This window comes from Plectropomus leopardus, chromosome 1 (assembly GCF_026936395.1).
Source record: "Plectropomus leopardus strain MGB_pleo_1.0 chromosome 1, ASM2693639v1, whole genome shotgun sequence".
Classification (NCBI taxonomy): domain Eukaryota; kingdom Metazoa; phylum Chordata; class Actinopteri; order Perciformes; family Serranidae; genus Plectropomus; species Plectropomus leopardus.
In genome coordinates, this window is record NC_142176.1 from 29,150,147 (window position 1) to 29,171,928 (window position 21,782).

The 21,782-nt window shown below is 39.2% G+C and overlaps 1 protein-coding gene across 5 annotated transcripts in view; it reads left to right on the forward strand.

Annotated features, from left to right (window-relative positions):
- The first annotated feature begins 416 nt into the window (after nt 1-416).
- esrp2 (epithelial splicing regulatory protein 2) overlaps nt 417-21,782 on the forward strand; it is a 26,191-nt gene continuing 4,825 nt past the window's right edge. For 3 of the 5 annotated variants that reach the window (XR_015776909.1, XM_088079437.1, XM_088079443.1), the window contains exons 1-14: nt 581-895; nt 1,356-1,484; nt 9,284-9,397; nt 9,840-9,954; nt 10,153-10,248; nt 11,829-11,883; nt 12,365-12,475; nt 13,461-13,593; nt 14,170-14,212; nt 16,938-17,239; nt 18,165-18,398; nt 19,266-19,464; nt 21,442-21,646; nt 21,760-21,782. The exon at nt 21,760-21,782 is cut by the window's right edge and continues 176 nt beyond it. Coding sequence is in view for 4 of the 5 variants with exons in the window: in XM_088079437.1 (XP_087935563.1) it covers nt 764-895; nt 1,356-1,484; nt 9,284-9,397; nt 9,840-9,954; nt 10,153-10,248; nt 11,829-11,883; nt 12,365-12,475; nt 13,461-13,593; nt 14,170-14,212; nt 16,938-17,239; nt 18,165-18,398; nt 19,266-19,464; nt 21,442-21,646; nt 21,760-21,782 (1,891 nt within the window). In the remaining variant the exon portion in view is untranslated. The other 2 variants (XM_088079438.1, XM_088079441.1) reach the window with 2 other exon arrangements.

The window sequence follows — 21,782 nt, forward strand, 5'->3', positions numbered from 1 at the left end:
ATGTACACACAACATATGACAGCCCTCTGTCCTTAGACCATCACAGCAGATACGGAAAAACTCCCCAATTGGAAAATATATATTATATATCAAAGTATTAAATATATTTAATATTGTTTATTATTTTTGATGGAAAATAATAAACACATTAACCCTCTCAAAAAATTCTAAAGTTGTCCAATGTCTACAGATGTATCTTGAGGTTGTTTTGCATTTAGTTGCACTCTCTAACATCAATGTGAAACATAAGTAGGTTATGTGCCTCATGGAGATATTACAGCCCTGTTTTGCCAGACTACTTCCTGATTCAAAACATCTGACCAATGAGATTACAGCACTCGCCCCAGCGTCCCGCCCTCACCTTTCCAAACCAGCCAATAGACGACGCGTCTGCAACTCTCCTCGCGCAGAGGCCGAGCCACACAGGTAACTCGGGAAAAAAAATAGAAAGGAGAGGAGGAGAAAAGACTCCAGGGCTTGTTATGGAGTTCGTGTGAAAGAAACACGGATTTCCACCCTTCTTTACCAGTTAAACCAGTATCTCTGGATAGAACACACTCAAGTACTTCAACAGGTAGAGTCTCTGACCGCAAAACTCTTTCGTGGCTCCTCTGAAAATAATCTCCCCCCTTTTCTCTCTCCGTTTCAATTGAGTTTCCAGCCCTTTTGTTCGCTCTTCTTATCACTTGGAAAAAGGTGAACCCTCGTGTTATTTTTATTTTAATCTTTGCTTTAATTGTAGTTTTTACCCTTGTGGTCCCTGATGGCTTCGCACAGTGATACTCTGGTGGTGTTCTTTGGGGCAACAGCTGGTGCAAATGGGGGTAAACTGGGTTCGGATGAGAGGGAAATAATTCTCTTGGTGTGGCAAATTGTGGATCTACATGAGAAAAAGGTACGGACCTTCCTGACCTGTTCGTTCGTTGTACGGTTTCTTATGTACCCAGAGTGTTTGTGGCATAGTGTCTACCTGTAGTACAACAGTATGTTTGACATTTAAATCAACATGGTGTGCTCTCCGAAACCGTCCGTCGCCCGCTTTTCTCCAATGCTAGCTAACGCTAATATCAGTGCAGACGCCTCACCTTTTTACAGGTGTGCGACCGAAATTTAACAAGCAGGTGAGGAGTGTTGTTTCACCTCATGGAGAAAGCACACTATTTTGGTTTGGCATGTCAGCTTCTTGATATGAAAAACGCTTTATTGACAATTAAGTGCTTTTTGCAACTACATTGTCAATTGTTTGTTTGACTTTTGTAATTTCCTGAATGTGGGGGGTTAGAGTCTATAATCTGGCATAATGTTGTTTTTTTCACGCTGTTTTATGCGCCATGAACCGCTAAATGCCTTCACAGGTTGGGGAGCTTCATAGATGTCTTGTCAAGCCAGACACTTTGGAGCTGACAGACCAGTGTAAAGAAGAGACAGGTCTTACTGTGGACGACATCATTAAAGCTGAGCCCCTGGACAAAGTGCTGCAACAGGTGAGTCTCACTGGTCACTGAAATATCATGGTGCATTTCTCCATAAGGAATATTTAAAAATTCCCTCCTTATAAAATAGTCCTAAAAACTCCTGGTGCTCAGTTATGCACCATGTTTGCATAAATTGGCAATTTTAATTTGAAATCACCCATTTATGTAGGCTATTGAATGTAAGTTAAGTAAGTAAGTGAAGCTTTGTTTATAAAGCACTTTTTAAAACACACAGTAACAAAGTGCTTCACACACACACACACACACACACACACACACACACACACACACAGACACACACACACACACACACACACACACAGACACACCTAAAATAAATGAGTGAATTAATTCATTGATCAAGTGGCAATAGATTACATTATCAAAACACACCACAATAAGTGACAGACTAAAACAAACAAATAACAACATCACACATGGTTATATACATAGTTGCTCTATAGAAAGACTTGCCTAAAAAGGTTTTAGAAGATGCTTAAAAACAAGCATTCAGCAAATCTGATGGATTGAAAGGTTATTCCAGAGGGCAGGGGCTAAAACAACATATGCACCATCACCTTTTCTTTTTGCAGCCTGATCAGGGGATCAATAAAAGGCTAAGATTTTAGGATCAAGAAGTACAATAAGGAACACGGTGATTAGAAATATAACTGGGGGTGACATCATGCAATGCCTTGTATGTTATCAACAGAATCTTGTAGTTTATTCTGAATTTTACAGGAAGCCAGTGGAGGGATGCAAGAATGGGTGTTATGTGGGACAGACAGCCCGTTCTAGTGAATAGCCTTGCAGCTGGACTTTAATGCATACACTATAAAAACTGCAGCAACAACTCATAAAATATATTTGCCATGACAAATTCATGAGCTAATTAAACTGAGACAACTCTCATCTGACAGTTAATGCCCAGAGCGAGATGAGACGTGACAAGCCTGACTTGAGCTGTAAGTGAATTTGAGGAGTGTCAAATTTCCCTGATGACCTTTAGAAAAATGGTCTTCCACCTGGTTGAGATATGTCATTGGTTTGGTCCTGACAGTTAAACTCTGCTGACAGTTTGTAAAAGCTCCGGGGCTAGGACAGGCAGAGCCCGAGGCATGTGCAGATAAGGAGGAGTCGCAGGTCTAGTCATGTCTCGGCCTGATGTGTGCTGCAGACATCTGGAAGGCGGAATGTTTACCTGGGACCGCACCTCTGTTTTAGGCTCCAAGACAGACAGGAGGGGATGCTTTCAGATCCTAGGCTTCATCCTCAACATAACACTTTTTATGACCTAAGACGCAAATTTGCTTTCTGGTTCCTCCCTGTTAGGAGGTATGTTTCGACAAAAGCGCTTATGTTGCCAAACATGTTTTTCAGCCACCTTTGCAAGAGTATTTGCTTGCACTGACTGCACCTTTCCCACCCCTTCAGTGTGTCATAGTTGAGAAACCTCTCATTATCAGTGCATTATTAGTGCTGCTGTGGTCTCAATACCAGGCATGCACAAGCAGGTAGCTTTGAGTTATCAGCTGAGAATTGGGGTGTTTTCTTTAATTCTTTTTGGGACTTTATAGCATTGATGTTGCTGGACACTGTACACATAGCTTAAAATGGTTAAAATCTCATAGGAGTTTGGTCTAAATGCTGAAGTCATTTGTGCTGCACACAGACTTGGAGATACTTCAGCTCCACTGTAGGTTAGTTTGTGTGCTGAACCTTCAAATATTAACCCAAGCAATCAGTTTGTTCTTTTCATACCTTTGTCTCACTGGTTACTTTCTCTCACTATAGGTCACTCTAAGATTAGTTTTATCCTTGCTGGTACAGGGAGGTAAAGGAAATGGACACTTTTCCACACAGTTTGAAGCATTGGAAATTAGAAAAATGTCTTTTCTTTATGTGTGTTTTCTCTGTCATTGAATTCATTTAATGATAGAGAGATACGAGCAGTGACCTCCTATTGGTGGGCTTGTTGTATTGACCTGTGTGGTCAGAGCCCCCAAGGTCGTCTGTCACTTCTCCTTGGTGAAAGATTTATTAAAAGAGAGAAGGCTGAAGAGATTAGCAGGGCAGCCCAACACTTGGCGTCCATATAGTCTGCCAACTAAATTTCCTACTGAACTCTTTTGTGGTTGTGAATTAATTTCATGAGTGTTTGTCCCACATGCACTTGGATCTATGTTTGCCTTTGTCAGTTGTCCCACAGACATGTTTAAGATAGATAATGCTGTTCCCTTACACACAAACTGATCAACAATAAAATTAGTCAAGTGTACCCACTGCATATTTAAAAAAAATACTTAATTGAGTAGGGCTGCATCTAGCATTTATTGATTTCATTGTTGATTAATCTGTCCATTATTTTCTCATCTAATTGACTTGTTGTTTGGTCTATAAAATGTCAGAAAATGTTGATTTCCCAAAGCCCAAAATGATGTCTTCTTTTGTCCACAACCAAAAGTTATACAGATTACTTTCTTAGAAGAATTAAGAAACCAGAAACTCAGCAGTTAAATGTTTTACTACCAATGTTTTCTGAAACCAATATTTTACAGTTGAATGGACTCAAGAAGAAATTTAAAAAAGATTTATATTAAAGAACTACATATGAACACTTAATGGTGTGAGTGAGTGAGTGTGTGAGTGTGTGAGTGAGTGAGTGAGTGTGTGTGTGTGTGTGTGTGTGTGTGTGTGTGTGTGTGTGTGTGTGTGTGTGTGAGTGTGTGAGTGAGTGAGTGTGTGAGTGTGTGAGTGAGTGAGTGAGTGAGTGAGTGAGTGAGTGTGTGTGTGTGTGTGTGTGAGTGTGTGTGTGAGTGTGTGAGTGAGTGTGTGAGTGAGTGCTGCAGTTCAGTTGGATGGTTTAGCTGTAGTCAGGTTGCTGCTGACTGTACAGACTTGGCTTCAGTCTGGTTCACTGACAGCATGTCACAGCCTGTAGGGAGCTGCACATGATAATAGACCTCACACGCCTCATTGTTGTTGTTGTTGTTGTTGTTGTTATTGTGACATTGTTTGTCAACAGTTTTAGACAAAAGCCAGAAATACTGACTATTGGCTTTAGCATTGAGTTTAGTTACTGATTCAGTACTTGCTTAGAAAAGTAACAATATTATGACAGAAAACTTGATAAAACATCTAAGAGTGATTCACACAGCCTGGATTGTAACACTTCAGCAAAAGGCGGCATAAAGACGACACACAAAAATAATCCTGACTTGTATGAACCTGAATTTGAGATGAGGAAGGTATTGCTGGTTGCAAGACTCATAATATTAAAATGTCAAGTTCAAGAAGGTCTTAATAATTTTGATGTTTTATGCCTGTTGCTACAATGACTACATTGGCATTCATTTAAGAAAGCAAGTTATTGAGAGAAATATGACTAAGACATGAGGCATACTTCGTTATTTTGAAACCTGGACCCTATTTTCCCATATTTCTGTGTCCAAGTGACTAATGGGAACATAATTTTTTGAAATTGGTCCAGGGTTGAGGGAGAACTACAAAACAGGTTGCAATGTAGCCCTCGGGTAAAGAGGGTAAAAAGATAAAGAAAAACATTTATTTTTATACACTTATAGTAACAATCTGAGTCTGTCAGTGGCAAAGCAACTTTTAGTGGATGTATATTGATGGTGCAGTATTACCCTTAGTGGTTACATTACAGCCAGTTGAGCAGGTGCTGCGCTCTCTCTCTGTACAAAATTAATTTGTAAAAAATGTTGTTCCCATTAGACACAAAAACATGGGAAATATGGTTGATGATTATGGAATTATGGATTAATTAAATCTGTTTAAAGATAAATGCTATCTAAGACAACGTGGTAGTAGACTGTATATGACACAGCAGCTTGGAAGATTTTTTTTTGGAGATTGGTTTCTTACTGAATACATGTTTGTGAATTTTACACACACTGGAAACATGTTTTCTTTTGAGGGTTTAGACATTAGTTTCAGTTTGGATTTTTTTAATCATTTTTAGTCTTTCCCTTAATTTCAGAGTGCTTTGAGTAATTTTCTTGTGCTTGGTCTGGTGGTGCACACGCTTACAATGTAAAAACTTTGTAGAAACTGGGTTTGGTGGAATTGTCATTTGCATGAATGTCTGTGATCTGTGTTTATTTTGCCCAGTTTTATTTGGTCATTCTGAATATAAGCAGCGAGCAACTCTTAACTTGTCATGAGACGTGCTAATGTGCTGTGGTGGCAGTGTGTGTTTGACTTTATGTGCCTCAAACAGCTAGCACAGGGATTGCCCCGACACTCCCTGCTGCTCTTATCTGAATTTGTTTCAGCCACCACCACCACCCCACCTCACCTCTGCATACAAACAGTCCGGCTTCACTGGAGAGCAAACTCTGATAGGACCATGTTCAAAGGCCACTTCCTCCCCCTCATGTGCAGAAATACTTTTTCAGAGGGTAGAGTGAGACTGAAAGTGGGTTTAAGAGAAATTTGTTTCCGTAACATCAGTTGGTTCTAAAATAATGTCGGAGAATAAGTTTTTGATATTGAATTGATCTAAAATAATGGATGTTTTTTCTAACTACAGGGTAGCATTATCATACAGGATGTGTGAATTGTGTTAAAATTGGCTGCCAGTTTGTGAAAGGAAAGCAAAGAGTGCCAGTAAGGCATGATAACAATGATTATATCATTGGAGCAAAGACTGTATTTATTTATTTTTCTCAAAGTAGTACCTAGATATTTATTGGCATGATGTTCATTGGATAGTAAGTTGCAAAGATCACAGAAGAACTTATCAGAAAGTGGAATGTTAATAGTGGGTGTTTTTTCTTTTCGTTTTTCTTTTTTTTGCATTTCACACATTAACATCCTTTTCATGTGAAGGACAATACTGTGTTTACCACTATATACGCAATACTCGTTGAAAATGAAATGAAGCTGATTCAAGGTGGAAGCAATCAGGTCTGTTCATGGGTTTGGCTCAATGGCACGTTGTCTCGACCAATCTGTTGTCGGTGTAAGATCTGTCCTCTGTAAAACTTGTTCGCTCAATTTAGGTTCGGTTTTTAGTCACAGTGGAGAAAGGGAATGGGTGTGCCGCTACGTCATCTTAAACATTTGCTTTTCTCTGGTAATCCGGGTTTGGTAATTGGCCAAGGCGGAGCTGCATGCACAGTTATGAGCAAACATCAGCCCTGTTATCACTGTAAACATGACATTGTGCAGCATGCGTATGCTTAAAATGCGCTGCTGCATTAATCTACACAACTTTGGAGTGACATAGTTTGGGGTTTTTGTGTTTACTGTTTTAGCAGTGAAAGCTTCAGGCATTGAGTTGGATTAATGAAGATATAATGAATGAAATGACGAGTGAAATTTAGGCAATTTTAATCCCCCAGTTGTATCTTTTTCGCTTCTTGTTTGCTGTGTACTTTGACAATTGGGTCAACTCCAACAGTGGCTTTTGTTGTAAAGGCTGCACTTCAAGGTTGTGCTTCTGAGATGGTATGTTGATACTGTGGTCAAATCAGTTTGTATACGTTAGCTGTAAAATTATTTGACTTGACGTGGAACAAAACAAGAAGGGGTGTGTAGATTAAATGTTGCCAAGACATCCCAAGAATTATATTATTTTATAATGCATCATAATTAAAGTACCTGAAATAGACCTGTCCTCTGTGTGCATTGTTTCACAAATTGTTTCCGGGTTCCACCTTTTAGTTAAGCAGAATATTGTGGTTACATACACACCTGAGCATGTACCTGTTTACCTTTTGTTCTTGTTGTCATTTACATATGTGATGACCAGAACGTTGACAACACTTTTGAACACTGTATATTGGTCAGCAGCTTGAATATTGCAGGTTTATTTTTGAAATTTGAAGTATTTTCACATGACTTTGACCCGGAAAAATGCTGAAACATTTAGAGGGTGGGGTGAAAGAGGTCAATGGGCTCAGCTGAAGAATGGTAATGACTTTATTTCATATTGCATAACAGCAAAAACAACTTGAAAAAATAATAGTAAAAAAACAACAACAACAACAACTTAATATTATTTTCAACACAAATTTCATTGACCAGTAATATGCCCAGCTGTTTTTCTCAAATTGATGATTCTTTCAGGTTTCTGTCTTTCAACACCAAACCCCCTTAATCTAACCCTGAAGCATTTGTTCCCTTGTCAGCAGCTGGCTGGTGTTTCCAAATAGCCCTGCATTTCTCCTCGACTGTTAAGAAGCATGCCTCAACACGCACCTCTAATACTCTCTCACTGTCTGAAGATCTGTCATATATAGCCAGTGGCCATGTGAAACTACTCAGTCACTGGGTATTGGGTGGTCTCTCACCCAGACGATCTAATTTTGCAGGCACAGAGGGGTGACTTGTGAGGGTTTGGGAAAGAAAAAAGGGAAAAACCAACTTAACAACTTTCTGAGGTGGCCAACACACAGGCAAAAGCTGGACTCCATCTTGTATGGGAACATTGTGCATAGAAAGAATACAAGTGGCATTTAAGTCTGTATGACTTCAAAAAGGTATCATGATGTCAATATTATGCAAAGTAATCTAAGTGATCTTCATCAACAATGAACCAACCAAGTAACAGTTGTATGTCAAATTGTTAATACTAACACTACAGATCTCTCTGAGAATCAACAGCTTCCATTTGTTTAGTTCTGCCTGTCTGAATGGTTGACTCTGAATGGTTCTCAACCAAATCTGCACCCTAAGAAAATCAGGACTTTATACACAAAAAGAAGCTAGCTAAACATTTGGCAACCTAAGAATATATATATATATATATATATATATATATATATATATATATATATATATATATATATATATTTTTTTAAATAATTTGGTCGAGCAAACTGACTGGTGCAAAAATGTGAGTGAATTTTAGACTTGTTTTTACCAGAAGAATAAAGTTAACAATTTTTAACTAAACTTATAGTATTTATTTATTAATTTATTTGTAAGGCTCAATTACTGTGAGATTGTTTTGGAGTCTCTGTAGCCCTAAGTGATCAAAAATTGCTAAACATAGCTACAGAAAAGTAATAATTTCAGCTTAGCAGCCCTTGGAGTCCTATAAAATTATTTTAAAAAGAAATGAATATATAAAAAAATGCATTCCTCCGACCTTAGATGTAATTTTCCTAAGTGTGTGTTGATATTGAAGTGATGGCCTCCACAGTTATATGTTGCCAGCAACAAGTTGACACAACACTAAGGAATAGGGCTCATTGAATGCGGTAGTTATGAATAAACAAGTACACATGTGGGAGTTGCAGGTATTTAGGTTTGGGTGTTGTGTCAAAGTTTCCTTAAAGAGGAGGCAGGCAGGTCGGATGTATTGGTTGTTTTTGCTCTTGTCTGGTTGTGACTGTTGGTCATGCTAAGAAGAGAAAACGGTGATCCTGGTGATTAGTGGTGTGATCATTCCTCTCCTTTGTCTGCTCCCTCCCTCTCTAGGCAAACACTAAAACCTGTTAGACAAGCCCTGTTCCTTATGAGAAACAAACAGTCAAATGTCACACACAACACTACCTTCACTCGTCTGTCTTTAGAGTAAAGCACACTGTGCAATTCCCACTTTCACGTAGCAGTGAGATAATGGTGTCTGACAACAGATTTGACACATTTATCATGAGGTCACTAAATGTTTGAATTAAATGAGATGATCCAAAATAAAGATTATTTTAGATATTTTCAATATGTTCAGATTTAATACTATCAGTCCTACTTTACTGTGATAGATACAAATTCTAAAGTGTTTTTGTAATAAAAACCATGTTTAATTTCTCCTTCCTCCACGTTTCATAACGCAGTTCCAGCAGTCGGTGACATCAGAAGTAAAATGCCTCGGCAGAAGCTCTTTCGCACTGTGTGTTGACAGTCCCCTTGTTATCCGGCAGGCCCTCCACCCCGAAGCCTCCAAAAAGGTAATGGTTCCTACTGTCATTGCAGAAACATTATGCCCGTTAAGTAAAAATTTTAGTATCTTGAGATCCAAAATGAAAATGTGTTTCCATTAGCATTTCATTCTTTTGCAAAACACTTATTCTTAAGGCTCAGTGATATGTATTTTGCATGGGAGAATGTAAATTGTGTTGGAATTAAAAGTAATGAGCTTCAGGGGTACCAATTCTTTCCTTAATGAATGTGTGCATTGAACAGTGAAAAAAGTATTGAAATTCTTTTGAATGGTTATTTCTGATGTTTTGTTTTCCTGGTTGTAACTCTGATCCTTGAAGATGATGTCAGCATGTACATACGTTTTTCGACTGAATTTTCCATTTTTCATCTCATTGTCTGCTAGTTTCCTGATATGTCCAATATGTCACACTGACTGAATCCTTTGTTTTTTTGTCTTTTCCTTTTCAGAATCTTGTCCTTCCTGAATGTTTCTTTTCATTTGTGGACTTGAAGAAGGAGTTTCAAAAATGCTGCCCCAATGCCAGCCCTGCGCAGAGGCTCACACTCACCTCCATGTTGGAATGTATCCTTTATTAGTGCTCACATCTCATTGATACTCTGTGTTGGAAATACTCCTTTTCAACTGTCTATTTCAGGGAGATTTCTCTCCAAATTCAGTTTACTACTGTAAAAGGATGTAGACTCAGAAACCTTGCCGCATGACACGTCAACAAGCAGTACAAAATCAAAATCAGGTCAGTTTCCTTAACAGCATTTGTAGATGTTGGGCTCCCTGCTGTTTCCGAGCAGTCGATGGGGGTGAGGGAGGTGACCAGCATGGTGCAGCTGACACTTGGCATCCTGGCTGAGCCCTACAGTGAGTAACTGCCAAACTTTGTAATCTAAACAAGCTGACATTGAACTAGAAGCTGAATGTTTTCCGTCTCTCATGTAACTGCTAGCAGCTGAAGCTAAACACAGAACTACCTGCACAGAGAAAGCAGAAAATTACATATGAGCAATATGACCAGTGTGGTGGCATGCATGTTTGCAAGTAGTTATTGGTGTGTGTTAAGCTACCTTTGATTACCTGATGGTTTTGGATTTATAAAATTAACACTGTGACTGCAATATAATGTCTATTCTTTGGACAGTGATACGATATTTGCTGATATTACAAAGTACATCAAAAGGCCATTTTGATTCAGTTCAGAGGCCTGTGATAGGTACCAGATGATTTTATATGCGTTTTTAACATAATCTTTTACAAAAAGCTGCAACCCCTCCTTTTTTTGCTTTTGTCCATTAAAGACAAAAAACAACAAATCAGTAATTAGAAATAATTGTAAACATTTAAGTGCATAAAGTTTACTTTGCATTGACTCCACTAACACACACAAAACATGGCTTAATAACAAGAACATTTAACAAAGTAAATAGTTCAGCTCAATAATAAGTGTCAAGGTTCTCAGAAAGCATTAAAACTTTTTTTTTTGCTTGTCAGCATTATTAGCCTAAGCACATTTACACTGCATAAATTAGGCTTGCGGCTAGCAGACTTGAACTCTGCTCAGAGTTTAAAAAATGTCATGTATTATTTATAATTTTTCACACTCAACAGTGTTTTAAGTCATCTCCCAGCAGAATAGTGCCACTGAATTGCAGCCTGCATGCAAGTTTTTTAAGCCAAAGATTGCTGAAGCAGAGCAGCTAATATTGCTCTAGCAAGAACTAAAAGTTAGTGGAGTGGGATGTCGCCAGGTCGCCCTGTTTCCCCAGTATTTTATCTTGCAATTGCATTGTCATCATATGGCATGCACTCTGTGGTATGACCTATCTTTTATCCGAAATCCATATTTTCTGCTCTGTTGGGAGTAAAAATCCTCATCATTTTTTTCTTGGTTGCTTGTCATTACTTGTCTGCCGCAATTTAATGTCCCATGGTAATTAAAAAATCTCCATTTACACTCATGATATTGGATCATCGATCATTGAATTGATGGATTGTTATACCCCTAAACCACAGCCAGTCTTGCCTCTTTTTTAATTTCACAGAAACTGGAACAGGTAAGTACAAAGAGTCAGAGAACACTTGAAGTAGTTTGTTGATCATTGAAGAATGTCTCGCTAGTTAACGAGAGAGATATGCTTATACTTTATTTTATACTACATTAGATGATTTAGTGCACTGTGGGTGGATGTAAGGTCACTCTTCATATGTTGCAGTGTAATTAAATCCCATTTTAATCATCGTCTATCTTGACTGTGGCAGTTGCCTCTAGCTTAATTACAGCCAAGTATGTCTTTGGGTGTGAGAAGAAACAGGAATGCAGAGGGCTTAAAACACACAATGCTTGGCAGGGTGAACCTGTTCACAGAAAAGAGAAAACATTGTTTTGGACATCCATTTGGATCCAGCAACACACTCAGTTATACAATTTTATTTTTATTTTTTAGATCACAAGTTCTCCTGTGTTGAAACAGTGAAGTACAAGTTTGATTCCGGCACATGGTAAGTGTGAACTTTTCAACGCTTTTCTCTCACTCCGTCTTTGTTCCCACCACACCTGTTAGTCTGTTGTTTACAGGCTGACAACCCCCCTCCAGCCATGTTCAGCTCTCAGACCTCGGGCTCTAAGCATTGATTACAGCAACAAGGAAACCACAAGTGTGTCATTAAAGCTGTCCAACTTTGCCATCAAGTGCTTAGCTGGCTATCTGGTAGCAGGACACCAAATCCTGCTGCTCTCAGACAGTCAAAAGCCTTTATCACCTTGACAACCCGCTGACATTTAATCATGAGAGTGTGTTACTGTGTTGAGCACTTACTGTGAATTGTCTCTGTGTCTGCAAACTGTGGGCAATCTGTTCACATTTAACTAAAGTGACTGTGTTTTTTCTAAAAGATAAAGTCATCTGCAGGGATGTTTTAATAATCTAATGTTCTGTCTTCTAAATATGGTCAAGATGCTATTTTTTCCCTTCCTTTTCAGCAGTAAGACGGAGCCAGTGGACAGTGAAACAGTGATCAGAGCGCGAGGGCTTCCATGGCAGTCTTCAGACCAAGACATTGCTCGCTTCTTTAAAGGCCTCAGTATCGCAAAGTATGTTAAACATGATAGACTTAATTCAACAGACAGACATAAATCAACACCCCAATTACTCCAATGAACTTTATTTGAAGTACTGCTGCAACAAAACATTTCAAAGTGGTTTTCAACATGTTCAAGCTTTCAACATGTTGATAAGGATGCACATTTGTGGCTGTTTTTCCTTTTTTGAAACAGCTGCTGCTCTCACTTTTGCCATTTTGTGTAGGTCATATAAAATGCTCTTTTAAATTTTGAACGGAGCCCTTCAAGATTAGTGTTGACTGCTGATGTAATGGCTTTAAAGGCATTAATCATTTTGTAAAGTAGGTTAAAACAGTCCTTTTAAACATCCATAAAACCTCAATAGGTTAGGTGCTGAATATCAAAAAAAGAACTTAAATATGATAGAAAAGTATGGAGACAGATTACAGCAGCTTTAAGCTTTAAGCTTTTTTTTTTTTTTCTTTTTTAAGCAACATTTCAACATGACGCTGATCTTTGGCAATAACCCACATGCATATAAATACATAACTATTGCAAGAAGAGTTATGTGTCAGATAAAATGTTTCAGATAAAATAAAAGCCAGAGGGAGCTCTGCTGTGCGTGTACCTTTCTCTTGTATCCATGTAAAATTTTAGAACATGGCAGCTCATGTAATTCTTCTAAAATGTCACTAAATCATAAATGTGATTTCCTACTAAGAGTTGAATAAGAAGATTTATATCACTCAAATGTCCGCATTTTGAATATTCAGCTGGATTTAGCAACTGCTTTTCTTAGCTCAATGTAAAGACTAAATGAGGAAACTGCCAGCCTGGCTCTTTCTAAACTGGTATTGAAAATTTCCCAAACTGTTCCTTTAATTGATATGAAATGATCCTAGAGTCCGTTAACCTTACTGTCAAGGCCCTGTTGCAACAGTTATATTCCTGACCATAGACTCATGCCATTAACTGTGTTTGTACTCATGCATGTATCTCTGCACCTGTCTTTCAGGGGTGGTGTGGCCCTGTGTCTCAACGCTCAGGGCAGGAGGAACGGCGAGGCCTTGGTGCGTTTCATCAACTCAGAACACAGAGACTTGGCTCTGGAACGCCACAAGCACCACATGGGCAGTCGCTACATTGAGGTTAGACTCAGCATTTGCTTCTTATCCTGTTACATTTAGTGTGATTTTAAAATACACTTCACTAAACACTAGACCCTTCTGCAGGGCCTTAGGTACAGGGGTGTAGTGCTGCTGGTGCTCATTTCAAAAGTTCCCTCCTTTATTTTCTTTGAGTGAGATCATTCTGCCATTAAAGGTTTGCTGTTTGATTGTCGCTAACCCATGCAGAGTAACATGCAAGAACACATTTTACCTTAAAAGTTGATGTTAGCTGCAGGCGCTATAGCTAGCTATCTGTTAACAAATAAAGATGAAAAGGCAGCAAGTCATCCTGTCATTTTATAGCTGAAGTTGACTAATGCATGTGAATTTGTCACCGTATAAACAGTGGTTATATAACCTACAATACGAGCCCCAACTTAACTGAGCGTTTGCACACACGCATGCTTGTTGAAGATGTGCTGCGGTACTAAAACAAAAAGCACTACACCCCTGCTTAGGTAGCTGAAGTGAAACTGTGTAATGTCTTCCAAACTAAGTGATAGTTAAATTATGTTCTTTATGGCTAAATCCAGTTTTTTTCTCTTGTCTCCTCAGGTCTACAAGGCCACAGGAGAGGAATTCCTCAAGATTGCTGGAGGTCAGATTTCAGAAGTTTTTTTTCTGTTCTCTCTTGCTGTGTTTTTATGAGGAGTGATGGTGAAAGGCTTTCTGTTAGTGGGAGGTAGACTTTTATTTCATGGCTTTCCCGCATCTTTGAGGAAAAACAAGACCACATCTATAAAAGAGCAGCTCTTTAGTGACCGTAAAATAGGGGATCTCTTTTGCGTTCTGGCTCTCTCTCCAATTACCCGTGTCTCTGCCTCATCCCAGTGACTCTCCAGCAGCTTATCTAGGACTAATAAAAGATGCTTTGTGAAGAACTTGCCTCACTACCCCCCTCCATCCCTTCCTCACCTCCTCATCCCCAGCCCAACCCCTCAGAGGCCAGTTGGAGAGAAATTTCACTCTCGGCTAACAGCAGCTCACCTGTTCAGTTCAGCCTCAAGCTGCACTCCCCCGAGAGAGAGGCGGCTGACGGCCGGTGAAAAAACCAGCTCAGTGCTGGTACAAAGGGGGTGTGAAGAGACAAAGGCAGAGCCCGGGGCCTCCGAACCAGAGAGCAGCAGCCGACAGCGACACAGGACAGAGATAGCAGACAAAGAGACACAGTCACACAGAGCAGATTACTTACAGAGGCTGCCTGTCTGACTGTGGACTTTACTCAGATGAGTTAAGATCAGTACAGATTGACAGCCCATTGGACTTTAAGCAAATAGTTCAAGCAGACAAGACACAGCTGCATTTATAAATGGAACATTTATGAGCAAATTCATAAAGAATAGATTGCAGCCACTGATAGCACCTAGATTTCTGCATCACCTACAACTGCTATCTGCCCCATCTCAATGTCCCATTTAGAGCAGATATTAATTGCACTATTGCTTTTTTAGTGCAAACATGCCCACAAAGGTTTGCAGCTGAGTGCATATTTTTTTTTAGCTTCTGATTGCAATTATCCACGTAGCAGAGCATTAATGTCGCTTTTGCATCAAAGGTCACAGTGGGCAGAAGAGCAGAGAGAAAAATAAAACTGAAATTTTCAGACACCAGGCTACAGACCCTGATCAACCAGGTGCAGAGGTATTCCTTTAAACTTTAGGCAATGAATTAAAACATGACTGAGAGAATTATTTAGGATTTAGTATTTAGGATTTATAGTCTGACCTGTCCATGCTAGTGGTGTTCTCAGACTGTAAAACAGGTAGACACTCCTTAAAAATGTGCTTCAGTTATCAGCAACTCTCTGAAGATGCTAATAATATCATTGTAATTGCGTGTGGCTATTAGCGCTGATCTCACTTGGACTCAGTTGCATAGAAAAATGTATGAATATTAACTAATTTAAAAATGTGCAAATAGCTCAGGAGCACCGAGATGGCATTTGCTTGTTAATGTAGTTAACGCATTTCACTGTATGCAGGAGCTTTGAGAATTATACGTTTTCTTTTATCATTTGTGAAGGTTCAGGCACCTTTATTACTGTTTTTAAAAAGAAATTGATATTGTAGCTGTTAAATTTGAGGATTTGTTTGACCTTTTACAGTCCAATACAAATAATAAATATTGGTCTCCCAGCTAGTAGTAGAAGGAACAAGGACAATAATACCTTTTTCTTGATACAAAGTAAATAAATAAAAATTGTGGCTGGCCAGTAAAACAGTTTTTCACTATGGGCCACTTAACTTTATATCCACAATGTTTATTACCTTGATCACTGGATGATAATCATAATATTACCGGTCATCAACATGCTCCTTATCTGTCAGGACAGGTAGTTTAATTTGTTGCATTTACAGTACATTTTCTTCATAGTTACAAAGTGATCAAAGAAAGCTATGAAGTTGAAACATCATTTAATAGTTAACACATCCTCTTAGATTTTGCAAGTCTCTCCCCAAAACCATTTCTCTTGAACTACAGCTGAGTAAAGAGGAACATGATGTAAACAAAGGAGAAAAAAAACAAACCCGGAACCAAATGCAGAAGATTGTGTAATGGGGTCAGTAAATGAAGCTGTGTAAAAAAAATCTGACATGGTTTAGCTGGCTGGACAAAGCAAGTGACACTTTTTGGTTGCAAAACAGCTATTTTGCCAGCAGAACCCCCACAAGTTGTATTTTGTTTCTGCTATTTTGCTGACAATACATGTACAAGTGTGTCAACTTAAATTTTAGCACACTTTTTTCATACCATGATGTCTCTCCCTTTAGTATGTAATGGTTTATTATATTATATTGGGCAATAGAGTAAACTGTCTAGACAACTATTACATTTATGCATTCATGTTTCCCACAGGATTAACTGTGATAATCCAGTCAATTCTTTGGTTAATGACCAAATACCTGTAAATTCATAGCATTCCCATCAGCCTTAGCTGTACTTTGTGTTTAATGCTCATTAAGAAATGTTAGCATGATTGTATACTAAATTTAATGTGAGGATTTTAGCATGCTGTTGTTTGCATTTTGCTGAAAGCTGCAGTGCCCAAGTACAGCCACACAGAGCTGCTAGCATGGTCGTAGCCTGGTAACGTTTTTCAACTGATTTTTTAGAAAATGCACAATATGATGATGTTTATCACTATGGTAGTATAAATTTGGAGAAATCCCGATAGTTTCAGCCATATTATGTCGTTATCTTGAAGGCCTAGCTTAACTGACAAAAACAAAAAATATATACCTTGTTTGAGAACACGCAGATGAGTGTCACTGGGATGGTTGTATGATGCCAGGTGTTTAATCATTTCCGTCCTCTGCCTGTAGGTACATCTAATGAGGTAGCCCAGTTCCTGTCCAAAGAGAATCAGGTGATTATCCGTATGCGAGGGTTGCCGTTCACCGCCACACCCCAGGAAGTGCTGTCCTTCCTCGGTCTTGAGAGCCCAGTTACAGATGGTCCAGAGGGTCTGCTCTTTGTCAAGTACCCTGACGGACGGCCCACTGGTGATGCCTTTGTGCTCTTCTCTTGTGAAGAGTATGCCCAGAATGCCCTGAAGAAGCACAAGCAGATCTTGGGGAAGCGGTACATCGAGCTGTTTCGGAGCACTGCGGCTGAGGTGCAACAGGTAAATTCCTATAGCTATTGAATGAGAAGTTTTATCATGGTGTGAAAAGATACATATATCAGATTCTTAGGACTAGTGCTGGGGAAATATGTTGAGATGCTGCATCAAAGGATTCAAAATAATTTGATGTGAGAAATACAGAGGCCATTACTGTTGTGTATGGAGCAGGAGGAGGTCCTTTAAATAAAAGCATTAGTTTTAAGCTAACGTAAGCAAGATATTTAATACATTTAGGTTTTTGTCATGTAATTCCAGTAATGTCTGTTTCAAAATAAGATTAAGACTGAGAATATGAATAGAGGAAATTGAGGCTTTGGTTTTCTGTTTCATACAAAAATATGCCAAAATTGTTTTCCTGTAACTAAAGTAACATATCCATGTGTTTGAGAGCCTTTTTGTCATCAGTGAATAATAAAAGAAGTTCCCTTTTTATGTGTTATATCAGTCATTATGGAGTGACCACAACAGAAAGGTTTCTAAAGAACTGATGTCATGGCAACATAAAGGAGTTGGTACCGAAAGTATGTGACGAAAGTCTAAAGTTTGCACAACATAATAAAAGCGTTTATATTATTGCACAATAAATATGTCGATTCTATTTCTTTTAACACCCTGAGAATGAGCTGTGAACTGTATGACTGTCAGCTTGTTCCTGTTAGCTGTTAAATGTTAATAACAAGTGGACCATACCTTCTTCAGACTTTTTTAATTTTTATGCTTTTCTATGTTCATTTTTTATTGTATGTCATTTGGACATGCAGAAATGTAAATAACTGTAGTCAGGCATTTTATTGCAACTGCTGGAGTTTCTCTGTCTGTGGAGAATGGTGTGAAGTCAACTTTGTTGAATGTAGGAAGATTCAGGCATTTGCAGAAAACAAAAAGTAATGTCTTTTTATTCATCATCATCTTCTTTGTTTGGCAGGTCCTGAACCGCTACATGTCGGCACCTCTGATCTCCACACTGCCCCCTTCACCCATCGTGCCTGTGCCGGTCCTCGCAACGCCACCCTACCTTCCAGCAGCCAGCAGCACTCGCGACTGCGTCCGCCTCCGTGGCCTGCCCTACACTGCCGGCATTGAAGATATACTGGAGTTCATGGGAGAGCACACCGTTGACATCAAACCCCATGGAGTCCACATGGTGCTTAACCAGCAGGTCAGACTGGTTGGGGAATCTAGCTGTAAAGCTTCATGTCTTAAAAACATTTCAAATGTTCTCATCCTTCATCCTCAAGTCACTTGATCATAAATCACAATAGTAGAGAGAAATATTCAAGACAGAGCACATGTTAATTTCTGAAGGTATTTGAAGTAAATCTACATCATGATGTTGTGGATAAAAAAGCTACTGCAAAGTCAACCACATCCCTTTCCATTTTCCTCAGAGCCTAGCAACTACCAACAACAAAAAGCACACTGCATTTGTTTTCCACAGTTCCTCAGTTGTTCCACTGTCCACTATTTAGGCTACTCGCGGGATAGTAGCTGCAAAGAGCTTATATTGATACTTTGGTAACTAGGGATAGCTACTGATAGCTACCGGGGAAAACAAAAGTGTTATGTCCTCTTCCTGTATTGGTTGTGCAGGGGGGTTGCACTTCTTTGGGCTGTAACTTAAGCCTTTATTTTCCCAGGGGCAGACAGAATTGCAAAGTAAAAGCAAGTCTGAGAGGGAACCAATCTAAATGCTGATGGTGTCATAGATCTGTAGACACTACATTGTGCAATCAACAGTTACTTCATAATCATAAGCTGAAGCCAAAAAACTTGTGTAGTTCTACTTTGATAGAACAAAAGTCTATATATTTTATTATAATAATATTCCCAAGTGTGTATTTGCATTGTAACAAGTATTTAGGATTCCAATCTGTGACATTTAGTTAGAATTCAGCTTTCTCTATCCTGTACCAAAGTTAAGCCAAATCCATTGTGTAATTTTGCAGTCATTTTTGCAGGTGGATAAATTTTACACTGTATTCTCACCGTCTCTGATTCGTTCTGTCTGTTTCTGTCCTCCCTGCAGGGTCGACCCTCTGGCGACGCTTTCATCCAAATGAAATCATCTGACAAGGCGTTTATGGTGGCCCAGAAGTGCCATAAAAAGACCATGAAGGACCGTTATGTGGAGGTGTTCCAGTGCTCCACAGAGGAGATGAGCATTGTGCTGATGGGAGGAACCCTGAACCGCAGCGGCCTCTCCCCTCCACCCTGCAAGCTTCCCTGTAAGTGAACTCCACCGAATGCTCCATCAAGCCACCAATTCAGCCCTCTTGTTTGTAGTGAGAATTGTGATTAAACAATGTTTGGATTTCATGTTTTAATATCATTTATTTGTTGAGACACTGATTGGCTTGGAAATGCTGCTTGAACTTTTGGCAGACATGTTTTCCTGGACTGTTCTTATGAACTCCAGTTGATTAAGATGCAAGCAAACTTATTTTTCCAATATCATAACCTATAAAATAATAAGTAATATATAAACTATGCAGTAATGTCTCTGTTTTCCTTTGAAATCAAAGACTGAGACTGGGCTGATGCAACTCTGTGTACTTTGCTCTGTTCTGGCTCATATCTGTCTTTGGTGCTGGAGATTAGATTGGGATTGGCAGCCACCAGAGAGCACCTTCAGTTTTTACTTTTCCATGTACTTGCTTCTTTTTAATTGTCCTTGATCAACAAATCCTTACCTTTGTCTGACTGTAAATTTGTTAAGTAGTTTCCTGAGAAAGGTAGCTGTACCCACTAAAATTAGAGCAATGGTGATTTCTTTTTGCACATAGTTTGACCCTGACTAACCTGGAAGCACTTCAGCCTCCACGAGGTCGGCAGTGTTGAGTGTCAGTGTTTTGGCACTGAGGGAGGCAGCAGCGTCACACTGATGGACGCTGTTTGTATGTAAATACATGCATACTGGCATCTGTGTGTGTTTACATTGTAGGTATGATGGCCTGAGAGACGCAGTAAGCTTCGTTAATAAAATACCTGGCATAGGTGTTATTGGCAGGCTCTCTGGTCTGACGTGTTCTGTAAAGGAACAGTCTGTTCTTTCAGATGTTTTATCTGTCATTCTGCTCTTAAAGCATTTTACTCATCAGCTTCCTCGCTGTGACACATGCAGAGACTCTGCTAGACGGGCTTAAACATGTTGACAGTTAACTGTTTGAACTTAACCACCAATGTGAAAGTCAAATTAAGGATGAGAGTTATTACCCGCACTAACAGTGACGAGTGTCTAATGTCCATTAGTCGCACAGAGCGTCTGTCACAGAATTGAAGGTTGCAACAGATGATTTTAACTTCAAACGAAGTGTTTTGGTTTACATTTAAAATTAGTTTATATGCGTCTATGTGCTTGTGTTGTTTGTCCTTATCTGCAGCTGTGGCTGCCAATGTCACTGTGTCCCGAAATGTTGGCAGTGATATGAGTAATAGCCGAAACTAAGGCAAGAAGGGCTGCAGCTAATGGTTATTTTATTTATTGATAATGTGTTAATTTTTTTTCTTGATTAACTGACATTTTTTGTCTGTAAACTTTAAGAAAACGTTAAAAATGCGACAGGTCAAATATTAAAATGTCTTGTTTTAAACTGAACATTGGTCTGAAATCCCAAAATGTCCAGTTTACAATAATGTAAATCAGAGAAAACTAGCAAATCCTGAGAAACTACAAGGGAACTTTTTTGCGTTATTCTTAGAAAAAATGACAAAAAATTAATGAATTTTCAAAATAGTTTTGTATTAGTTTTCTGCGACTTTGCTAATAAATTAACTGTTACAGCTCCTCTTATTGTTAGTCATGACTGTCATGTCATTAGTCATGTCTGACTTGATGAACTGCTTCATCAGAGGAAACCATTTTTGAGTTTTATCTTTTGCAAGCTTCCCTTTTAGTAATAATTGGTTTATTTCATAAGGCCTCTTGCAGTGTTTTTCATTTTCATAACTGACCGAGGTCTTAACCTTCAGATCTAATATGTCTTTAGGACTCAGTGGTTCATGGTGCTGTCAGGATTGTCGTCAGTGTAACATAAGACACAATGTTTCTGTGCAGATTGTAACATGTTGAAATCCCCATGCAGCATGTTGTAACTTCTCATTTACTGCCTCATACAACAATTTACTACGGGCACGTCTGTGCATGCACTGAACGCAACATGTAAATGACCAGACTCTGTATGTATACATCTCTGTTTGTGTAGGTCTGTCTCCACCCACTGCCTACGCTGCCTTCCCCACCCCACCCACAATCCTCTCTGAGGCTGCCCTCTACCAGCCCCCGCTGCTGGCTGCTCCCAGACCACCTCAGACAGCCACACACAGCCCAGCTCACACTCTGGCCTACTACCCCCCTCAGCCACACCTGTACATGAATATGAACATGAACTACACAGCTTATTATCCCAGGTTAGTACATCATCAGCTGAAGATAACTTCTAGTGAATCAGGAAAAAAGAATCCCATCTGTCTTTATTTGGACCTTCAACGTTAAAACTCTCTCTGCTCTACTTTCCCTCCAGTCCCCCAGTTTCCCCTTCCACAG